General features: G+C 41.6%; 1 protein-coding gene across 1 annotated transcript; it reads left to right on the forward strand.

Annotated features, from left to right (window-relative positions):
• The first annotated feature begins 1417 nt into the window (after positions 1 to 1417).
• Positions 1418 to 2155, forward strand: LOC117013669 (40S ribosomal protein S3a-like). Its single transcript, XM_033091033.1, has 2 exons — positions 1418 to 1687; positions 1919 to 2155. Exons 1-2 carry the CDS (start codon positions 1418 to 1420, stop codon positions 2153 to 2155), a joined length of 507 nt encoding a protein of 168 aa, XP_032946924.1.
• The last annotated feature ends 9433 nt before the right edge of the window (positions 2156 to 11588 follow it).

The following is an 11588-nucleotide window of genomic DNA, read 5'->3' on the forward strand; positions in this document are numbered from 1 at the left end:
GAGCAACAGTGGCACCAGATAAACCAAGCAAACCAATATAACACCACAAAATCTCTTAAAATTAAACTGTCATTAGAATAACAGTCCACAAAAGTAAGCCACAAAAGTAACACAAAAGTAGACAGGGTTACTGCCTACCAAATCAAAAAATTAAATACAATACAATGTGTACTAACATAAAAGATGAAATATCCAGTACACAACCAAAAATCCCTTATCATACCAAGAACAACAACAACAACAACAAAAAATCACAATTTTAAAGCAGTGCTGAGAAGAAATTTAATAGAACTAAATACTTACATTAAAAATGAAGAAGTCTCAAATCAATCATCTAAGTTTCTACTTCAAGAAACTAGGAAAAAAAGAGCAAAATAAACCCAAAGCAAGGAGAAGGCATAAAATTATTAAAAATCAGAGCAGAAGTCAATGAAATTAAAAATAGGAAAATGATAGAGAAAACTCAATGAAACAAAAATCTGGTTCTTTGAAAAAAATCAATACAATTTACAAACCTCTTGCAAAAATGAGAAAAATAAAAAGAGAGAAACACAATTCAAAAATCTCAGGAATTAAAAAAGGGATATTTCCATAGATCTTGTAGCTATTAAAAGGATAATGACAACGAAAATGCCCTTCGGTAGATAACTAAATTAAGAAACTGTGGTACATTTATAAAATGGAGTATTACTCGGCCATAAAGAAGAATGAAATCTTACCATTTGCAATGATATGGATGGACCAAGAGAACATTATGCTAAGTGAAATAAGTCAGACAGAGAAAGACAAATACCATATGATCTCACTTATATGTGGAATCTAAAGAACAGAATAAATGAATAAACTAATCAGAAACAGTCTCAGAGATATAGAGGAAAAACTGAGGGTTGCTAGATGGGAGGAGGATGGGGATGAGGGAGAAGGTGAGGGGATTAGAAAGCACAATCAGTAACCACAAGATTGCCCTGGGGACACGAAAGTCAATTTGGGGAATGTAATCAATTTTGTAAAGATTTTGCAGGTATCCAATGGACACTTGTCTTATTAGGGAGACCACTTCATGGACAGTGTAGGTGCCTGACCTCTGCAGTGTACACCTGAAGCTGAAGCTGAATAATAATGAATGTCAACTACCATATATATATATATATATATATATATATATATATATATATATATATACACACACACATACATATACATATATATTCATAGGATGTGGAGTAGAGCATAAGGAGTAGAGACAGTGGAAATGTAGTGGCCATGTGTGATGTCAGAGGGGCAATAGATTGGGGGAGGAGGGTTATCACTTTGTGAGGCGTGCAAATGTCTAAATATTACATTGTTTTGTACACCTGAAACTAATTAAAAAAAAGAAAAAGGACAATGAGCCTTTTTTGGCTTTCTGAGAAGCACCATGGCGGTTGGCAAGAATAAGCATCTTACAAAAGGCGGCAAGGAGGGAGCCAAGAAAAAAGTGGTTGACCCATTTTCTAAGAAAGATTGGTGTGACGTGAAAGCACCAGCTATGTTCAATATAGGAAATATTGGGAAAACACTAGTCATGAGAACTCAAGGAACCAAAATTGCATCTGATGGTCTCAAGGATCGTGTTTTTGAAGTGAGCCTAGCTGATCTGCAGAATGATGAAGTTGCATTTGGAAAATTTAAGTTAATTACTGAGGATGTTCAGGGCAAAAACTGCCTGCTAATTTCCATGGCATGGATCTTACCTGTGACAAAATGTGCTCCACGGTCAAAAATTGGCAGACCATGATTGAAGCTCATATGGATGTCAAGACTACCTACCGATGGTTATTTGCTTCATCTATTCTGTGTTGGTTTCACTAAAAAACGCAACAATCAGATTCGGAAGACTTCTTATGCTCAGCATCAACAGGTCCGCCAAATCTGGAAGAAGATGATAGAAATCATGACCCAAGAGGTGCAGACAAATGGCTTGAAAGAAGTGGTCAATAAATCGATTCCCGAGAGCATTGGAAAAGACATAGAAAAGGCTTGCCAATCTGTTTATCCACTCCATGGCGTCTTTGTTAGAAAAGTCAAAATGCTGAAGAAGCCCAAATTTGAATTGGGAGAACTCATGGAGCTTCATGGTGAAGGTAGCAGCTCTGGAAAAGCTACTAGGGGATGAGACGTGCTAACGTTAAATGAGCTGATGGATATGAGCCCCCAGTCCAAGAATCTGTTTAAAATTCAGACTTTTCACTGTGACAAATAAAACCCGTTGGAGGTTTTTCAGTTTTTTTTTTTGTTGTTTTTTACAAAAAAAAAAAGGATAATGAGGAAATACTATGAAGAACTTTACACTCATAATACAGCAAAGAAGAAATGGAGCAATTTCTAGAAAACTCTGACCTAGCAAAACTTAAACAAGATTAAAGAGATGATATAAGTAGCCTCAGAACCAATAAATAAATTGAATTCATAATTAAAACCTCCCATGAAAGAAATTCCCAGGCCAAGATTGTTTTAGGGGACAGTTCTCTCAAACATTTAAAAAATAACTAACACCTCTCAAAAAAATAACTAACAAATGGCCAACAGACATATTAAAAAATGCTCACCATCACTAATCATTAGAGAAATGCAAATCAAAACCACAATGAGATACCACCTCATACCTGTTAGAAGGCGATCATCAAAAAGACAAAAGATAAGTGTTGGCAAGGATGTGGAGAAAAGGGAATCCTTGTGCACAGTTGGTGGGAATGTAAACTGGTACAGTCATATGGAAACAGTTTGGAGGTTCCTCAAAAAATTAAAAATAGAACTACCATATGATCCAACAATCCCACTTCTGGGTATGTGTCCAAAGGAAATGAAATCAGTATCTTGAAGAAATCTGTACCTTCATGTTCATTTCAGTGTTATTCACAATGAATAACCAAGATATGGAATTAACCTAAGCGTCCTTCAACAAATGAATGAATAAATAAATGTGAAATCGTATATATTTATGCAATGGAATATTATTCAGCCTTAAAAAAGGAGGGTTTTTGAGAAAGAAATGTAACCTTCTTAAAAAAGAAGGTTTTTGAGAAGACCTGGAGAACATTATGCTAAGTGATACGAGCCAGACACACAAACTCAAATAGTGCATGATCTCATTTATATGTGAAATCTATAAACATCAAACTCATACGGAGAGTAGAATGTAGATTGGTGGTGGCCAGGGACAAGCGGGTGGGGTAAATAGGGGATGTTGGTAAAAGGGTACAAATTTCAGTTATGCAAGATGGAGTTCTGGAAATCTCATGTACAATGAGGTAACTATAGTTAATAATACTATATTATATACTTGAAATTTGCTGAAACAGTAGATCTTAAATATTCTTACCACACATGAAAAAATGCCTACATCAGGTGATGGATATGTTAATTAGCTTGATTGTGGTAGTCATTTCACAGTATATGTATATCAAAACATCACATTGTACATAGTAAATAGATACAATTTTTGTCAGTTATACCTCAATAAAGCTAAAAATTAATTAACCCAAATTTTACACAATCTCTTTCAGAAAACAGAAGAGGAGAAAGCATTTGCCAACTCTTTTATGAGGTCAATATTACCCTAATACTAATATCTCTCATGAATTAAGAAGCAAAAATTCTCAACAAAATATTATCAAGGTAAATTCAATAAAGTATAAAAGATATTATACATAATGATGAAGTAGGATTTATTCCAGGTATGTAAGGTTGACTTAATACTCAAAAAAACAATCAATGTAATCCACCATATCAACAAACTAAAGAAAAATTATATAGTCATATCAATCCAGAAAAAGCACTTGACAAAATCCAACACCCATTCATGAGTTTTTAAAGAAACAGGAAGTGAGGAATAAAAAGAAACTACCTTATTGATGGAAGCAGCTACAAAACATCTCACAGCTAACATTATACTTAACAGTTAAAGGTATTAGACTTTCTTGAGAATGTCTGTTCTCACCACTCTTATTTGACATAGTACTAGAAGTTCTAGCTACTGCAAATAGGCAAGAAAATATGTATAAAAGACATACAGATTAGGAAGGAAGGAATAAACTGTCTCTGTTTGCAGATGACATGATTATATATAAAATCTCAAGACTCAACCAAAACACTCCTAAAACTAATAAATGAGTTCTGCAAGTTCTCAGGAGACAAGATGAACTCACAAAAATTAATTTCCTTGTTATTTACTAACAATGAATATGCAGAAACTAAAGTTAAAAATACAATGCCATTTACAACTGCTTCAAAAATAATGAAGTACTTAAGTGTGCATTTAACAAAATGTGTACAGGGTCAGTGTGTTGAAAATTATGAAATTCTGATGCAAGACATCAAAAAAGACCTAAATAAATTGACGGGCATGTGTTTATGGAATGGAAGATTTAACATAGTTAAATGATCCCCAAAATGATCTACCGGTTTAATGCAATTTCTATCAAAATACCAGCAAGGTTTTTATAGACATAGACAAGCTTATTCTAAAATGTATGTGGAATAATTAAATAAGTATTCCTCCAGAATAATTACAGCAATCTTGATGATGAAGACTAAAGTGGGAGGAATCACTCAATTCAATATTATTGTCAGAGTAATTAAGACAATGCGGTCTTGGTCGGGGGAGAGACACATTGATCAATGGAACAGAATATTGAACCCAGAAATAGATTCACAAAAATGTGCTCAACTGATTTTTGACAAAGGTACAAAGGCAATCTAGTGGAGGAAGGGGATTCACAGGCAAAAATTTGAACCTCAATCTGAACTTCAGGCATAGTACAAAAATGAACTCAAAATGCATCAAAGACTTCCGTTAAAATGTAAAACTATAAAACTTTTAGAAAAATAGGACAAAAATCTTTGGTACCTAAGGCTAGGCAAAGAGTTGTTAAAGTTGATACCAAAGCATATTTCAGAAAAGGGAAAAGTGATAAGTTGGATTGTACCAAAATTAAAACTTTTTGCTCTTGGAAAAACCTGTTAAAAGGATGAAAAAAGAAGCTACAGACTGGGAGAAAATATTTGCAAACCACATATTCAACAAAGGACTGGTATATAAAATATATAAAGAATTTTCAATACTCAGCAGTAAAAATCAAACAAAAGAGCAATACAGTTGGAAAATCAGCAAAAGACATGAACAGATATTTCACTGAGGAGGATATAGAGATGGCAAATAAGCACATGGAAAGATGTTCAACATCATTAGACATCAGGGAAATGCAAATTAAAACAATAATGAGATATCACTACACATCCATCAAAATGGCTGAAATTTAAAAGAAAATAGTGACACCACCAAATGCTAGCAAGGATGTGGAGAAACTGGATCACTCATACATTGCTGGTGAAAATGTAAAATGATCCAGCAAATCCAGAAAACAGTTTGGCAGTTTCTTATAAAACTAAATATGCACTTACCATGCAATCTAGCAATTGTGCCCTTAGACATTTATCCCAGAGAAATGAAAGCTGTGTTCACACGTACTTGTTCATAGCAGCTTTATTCGTAATAGCCCAAAACTGGAATTAACCCAGAAGTCCTTCAACAGATGAATGGTTAAACAAACTGTCGTCTATTCATGATGTAGTTGATGTTGGATCTGCTGGCAGTTTCTGAGTGCGGGCCGGGATCGTGTCTCATGAAGCCAAAGAATGGAGACACGGACCAGGGAGAGGCAAAAAGTTTTTAAAAGAGGATAGTTTATTAGAGGCAGGAGAAGAGGTTGCGGCTCCCGAGCAGGAGGGGGTCCCGAATGGGGGGGTGCCCCATGACTCAGGCAAAAGCTCTTACTTTTATACCTTCCCTTGTCTGCCTGGGGAAGGGGAGCTATTTGAAGAAGGGAACTTGTTTGAAGAAGGGAACTGGCCCCTTCTAATGAAATTCGTCTACCAGGTTTGTTCTGCTTGCCCATCTTAAAGGAATTAGCAAAGTAACCCAGTCTTTATCTATCAGATCTGCTCCATGTGTCAGGCCAAAATGAATTTTATGATTAACCTCAAGGCCTTTTTACATTATGTCCTGGAGCAAAGGAGTGATTTCAAAACCTGAAGTTTTAGGATATGACTGTCTTTGTTTATTACACCAGGGACCTCCCTGTCTACCTAGGGACATGCCAACTGTCCTGTATCATTCATACCATGGAATACTACCCAGCAACGAATAGGAGTGAGTGATTGAGATATGCAATATCTTAAAAGATTCTCCAGGAAATTATGCTAAATGAGGAAAAAGACCATGCCTAGAGGATACATGCTGTATGATTCCATGTATACAACATTTTTGAAAGGATAAAATTTTAGAAATAGAGAAAAACTGTGATTGTCTGGGGTTGGGGATGGCGGCAAGGACAGGAGGGAGGTGTGTGGAGTTAGAAAGGATAACACAAAGAATTTTGGTCCTGATGGAACTGTTCAGTCTCTTGACTGTGGTGGTGAACAGGTGAGTCTACATGTGATAAATTGAATGTAACGAAACACACACACACACACACACACACAGGTTCATACAAGTAAAACTGAAGAAACTTTAATAAGATGGGTGGATCGTATCAGTTTCAACATCCAGGTCGGGTCGTGCTGTTGTGCTCTAGTGTTGCCAAATGTTACCATTGCAGGAAATGGAGGAAAGTACACAGGATCTCTCTGTATCATTTCTTAAGACAGCCTGTGAATCTATAATTATCTCGATAAAAATTTCAATGAAAAAAAAAGTTAAATACACTCCTGCCATAAGATCTGGCTGTTCCATCCCTGGTGTAAAGACTATATCTTTACAATGATTTGTGAGCAAATGTTCATAGCAGCTTTATTTGTAATGGCCCAAGACTGGAAATAATCCAAGCGTCCATCAATAGGTGAAGGGATAAACAAATTGTGCTACATCCATACCATGGACTATCATTCCGCCATCAAAGGAATGAAGTACTGGTACATGCTACAACCTGGATGAATCTTTGTGCTAAAGAAGCCAGGGTGGGATGGAGGAGAAAGGAGTGTGTACTGTACGATTCCATTATATAAAACTCTAAAAAGTGCTGACTAATCTACAGTGAAAGAAAGCACACCAGTGGTTGGCTAGAGAGGAGGAGTGCACCCAAGGGCATGAGGAAACTTCTGGGTGTGTTCATTATCCGGACCGGTGGTGATGATTTCATGGCTGTGTACATATGTCAAGACTTATCAGATTGTACACTTTCCGTGTGTCCTGTTTTCCATGTCTCTAAAAAGCTGGAAATAAAAAGAATAAATGGATGAGTATATGAATGAGTAAACAGATCAAGGATGAATGTATAAATTTAAAAATAGACAAATGAGGAATAAAGGAGTGAGTGATGAAGAGATTCAAGGTTAATGATAAACAGATGAATGAAGGCGTGATTGAATAAATAATGAGAAGGTGATGAGCATCCAAGCACAGACCAGGCTTGCAGGTCCACGCTTGGCCCAAGTCCCAAGTTCAGACTCAGTCCCTGCCCTGAGTTTCTGTGCAGTTCCTAAATTCCAGACCAAACCTGGTCTGAAGCCCAGGTCCTTCAATTCCCCTTCTACGGGCTCCCGGGTTAATTGGCACTTCCTGAGAAATGCTGCCAGGACACTCTAAAATGTCCTCTTAGCTCTAAAAGCTGCAGCAGCCTATACATCAGAGCAGCGAAGGGGCAGTAATTACCCCATCTTTCCCAGCACAGGATGGCAGCTCCAGCAGATGTGATCAGTGAACAGCAGATTTGAACATCTTCAACACGATCCCAGCCCCCTTCCGCACAGCTGTCCTGAGCTGAGATGCAGGGAGCAATTAGCTAGTGAGGTTACAGACAGCTTAGGAAAAGCCTTAGCTGCCTGAGGCATGGTGCAGAGGAGAAGATTCCAGAACAATAAGAGAATGAGGAAAGAGGAGTGAAGGAAGGGAAGCACTGTTGGTGAGGTGGGGGGAGCAGGAAGGGGAGACCCGAGGAGGGATCATTATCAAACAAGAGTAGCCTCAGGGAAATGGCTGAGGGGCAGAGTAGCTGGGAGAGAGTAACTGGAGAGCCAGAGGAAGACTTCTAGGACAAGGTGCGCGGGACAGAAGAGGCTCCCTTCCTAAAGCCACTTAGAAAGCAAACTCCCAGTGTCATCTAGCAGGACTGGCCATGCAGGAACTGAAGGGCTTCACCTCACAACCCACATTAACCCAACACTTGCAGGGATCCAGAAGAGACAGCAAGACCCACCCTAGGGAGTGAATCCAGGGCTCCTTGAATTCTAGGCTCCCTCCTGTGAGAGAGCCCAAGAAGGGGATTTCTCTAAGAATTGACCAAACCCAATGCTAAATCAACCAGGTCTCACAGCTCATTCCAAGAAGCTGTCTGACCACTGGCTTGATCTCCCCTTCGGGGTAGGTAGGGAAGGACAGAAGGGATGAGCTAGAGGCAGGACCAAACCACAGCGGGGGTTTGTGCTGGCCTAGCAGCCAGGTATCCTTTAGCAGCTGGCATGGCCAGTGGATTCTGGAACGCTGAGCCACAGGGCAGGGAACCTCAGACTTGGGTGGGCCTCTGAGGCTTCCTGAGGATGAGTGAGGGGCTCCCTGAGGACCCTCCCATTCTGGGACCCAGCTGAAACTGGTCATTGTCTCCATATGGTTACACTTCCTGGGAGGAAATTGATTGGTCCAGCCTAGGTCAGAAAACTTCATGTGCTTCCTTTACATAACAGGCCTCCAGCACCTGGAACCATCTACCCATCACTGAAGCACTGATGACAAAATCATTTTACAAGACTTCATTGGTTTGGGGACCCTGAAGCAGGGAAAGGCCGCAAGGACTGTGTAGCCCATCTCCTGCTGGCATCCACTCTGTCATGCCTCCAGTGTCAGGGGACCTGGCTCCCAAAGCAGCCCGGGAAACTGACTGAGAGGCTTTCCTTACATAGATCTGAAATCCTCTCTCAGAACATTCCATGGCCTGAGCTTTCCCATGAAGCCCTTCACATATACCGACGCTGGCCACGTGCCCTGGTATCCTGAGCCGGGGTCACTTTTCCTTCAACCAAAGAGCAAAACAGTCAGTTCCCTATGGTTTTAATGTGCCTCCTCCACCTTTTCTCAGAGGCAAGAGGGGTGTGTGTGTTTTCCCTCAGTGTTCTCAGTCTCGGATCCACGTTGTCATCCAGGGACTGAATTCACGAGGAAGACACTTTCAAGATTACATGTCTTAGACAAGGTTCTGATCGCAGGTAACACAAATGCACTGGAACTAGTTTGCACAGATAAAAGGGGTGGGGGGAATTGGAAAAATAAAGGGGTGTCTCCTGGAATACGAGAAGAGTGGGATCATACAGGCCTCAAGAGGAACTGCAACCAAGAACAGAGAGCTGCTAGAAACCGAGGCCACACCTTTCGCATCTCTCTCGGGCCTTGTGGTCTCTGCTGCCTTTTGCACATCTTATGTTTCTCTCTCTTCTCCCCCTCACTCCTCTTTTATCCTCTCTTATTCTCTCTCCCTCTCTCTGCCCCCTCCACTCTCTCTCAACTCCAGTCTGTCCCAGCACTGGCTTTATATTGCTTCCCATTCAAGGGCCCAGCTAAAACCGATCATTGTCTGCATAATTTCATTTCCTGGGAGAGGATCTGACTGGTTCAGCTTAAGTCAGGCATCTGCCCCTAGTCTTCTCAGCTATAACTGGGGTGGTGGGGGAAGTGGGGGACAGGCAGCCATAGGGTACAGGACTGCCCAAAGCCCATACCATCCACGGCCCATACTGTGGATACCTGGGTGGGGAGAGGATCCCAATCCAGGGAATGGTCCCAGCATTTCCACCAAGAGGGGTTCACTACCCCATGGATGCCTCGCCTAAGACCATCCATAGCCATATGATAATTCTGGGAACGCAGCAGCCCATCCAGACCTCTGGCCTTGAGACAATGACACTGAATCCTGGTTTCCTAATTTTTATTCAGTCTATATCTTAGGTCCTGCTTAATGAGTGGGATATGAAAATAACTTTTTATTTCCCTTAAGATGACATATGCAGAGCTGGAGTCTGTTGCAGGGGAAGCCTTTGCTGGCAGAGTCTACAGTTTTGAAGAAGCCCTGAGCTGAGGAATATAAAACACGGATGTGGGAGGCAGCGGGGCATGGTGGAAGACCCCTGGCTTTGGGGTCAGGCCATACTGTGTTGAAATGCCAGGACACTGAACTACCTAAACTTGCTGGGCCTCCCACGACAAACGCTTTTTATGTCACCAAGATAAACCCAGTGATGTAGGCCAACGAGCCAGTGCCTGGCTTGTGGCAAGTCCTCCACACCCTCCAGACGTTGTGGGAGTGAAAAAACCGTGGACATCAAGAATGATCTCCCTGAGGAAGGGATGTCACCCTTCCATACCTACAAGGTATGGATGCCACCAGCATTGCTGAAGGTTTAGTGTCCCAGCCCGGTGGCAGGCACTGATGACAGGACAATGAAGGACATGTGACCACAGGCCGTGGCAAACTCACCGTACAAGGGGAAATAAATAGAATAAATGTTATAATGGAGGCATAGTGGTTACAGGCCCAGACCCAGGAATCTGGCTGCTAGGGTTCATGCCACGGCTAGGCCACTTCTTCCCTATGGGACCTGAGGCACGTTCCTTAGCATCTCGGGGCCTGTTTCTCATCGGTGACAGACAGCCTAATAATAGTACCTATCCCTTAGGGGAGTTATGAGGACTAAGTGATAAAGCATTCAAGAGTGTGACAGACACACGGTCCACAGACATGCTACTTTCAAAAAACAGAGAGAGGTATATACAGGGTCCATGAGAGCATAGAGAGCGCGGCAGCAAATGCCAGGGTTGAATGGTTAGCAGAGGGAGCTGGCGGGTGAACTGAGTGGAGGAACAGTGGGTGGGGTGTTCAATTCTGGGCAGAAGCCACAGCACGGGCGAAGTGGTCGGGGTGGGGACAGAGCACAGTAGGCCTTTCACGGTGCAGGAACAGGAGTCAAGGATGACAGAACGCTTGGATTTTAGTGTGAGCACCCCTGTGGATAGTGGTCTGACTTGGGGGGCCACAGAATTTTCTGTTCGAGACATGCAGTCTGCCGCCCGGAGAAGGCATTGCTAGTAAGGAATGAGCTGCATGGAGCTGGGCAGAGCAGTAGGGCTGGGGACAGAGGCGCCTTCGGAAGAGTGAGAGCCGGCTCTCTGCTCCTTCCCCAGGCTGCCTTCCCGCTGGTCTGGGCCTCTGACCACCCAACTGGAAGATTTCCTCCCTCCCAGTCAGGACCCACTGAAGGTCCTGGGCGGGGGGGGGGGGGGTCCTTGAATGTGCAACTTTTTATAGATCACATTTATTCTGCAGGGGAAATCAGCCCTCCACTGCATCAGTGCCCAGGCATGAATCATACACAGTGTCCAGGGTGTAGAGAAAATGCAGCAAGTCAGCAGTTACGGGGTGGGGCCCCAGGGCTTTCATTCACAAAGTGATTTTTCAATTTTATGAAAATCAATAGGAGTTTTATTACAGTATAAATGAAATGAGGGCTCCTTGTTTCTAGGATAACAAGCCATGCTGCTCCAGCAGCTGGCAGGAGAACCCCCC

The sequence above is a fragment of the Rhinolophus ferrumequinum genome, chromosome 21, assembly GCF_004115265.2.
Source record: "Rhinolophus ferrumequinum isolate MPI-CBG mRhiFer1 chromosome 21, mRhiFer1_v1.p, whole genome shotgun sequence".
Taxonomy (NCBI): domain Eukaryota; kingdom Metazoa; phylum Chordata; class Mammalia; order Chiroptera; family Rhinolophidae; genus Rhinolophus; species Rhinolophus ferrumequinum.

What these genes read in the sequence shown, in the direction of transcription:
- LOC117013669 (XM_033091033.1), top strand. Translation starts at nt 1,418, where the DNA reads ATGGCGGTTGGCAAGAATAAGCATCTTACAAAAGGCGGCAAGGAGGGA. An exon ending in TTAAGTTAATTACTGAGGAT is followed by an intron (nt 1,688 to 1,918) that starts GTTCAGGGCAAA and finishes CAAATCTGGAAG; the next exon opens with AAGATGATAGAAATCATGAC.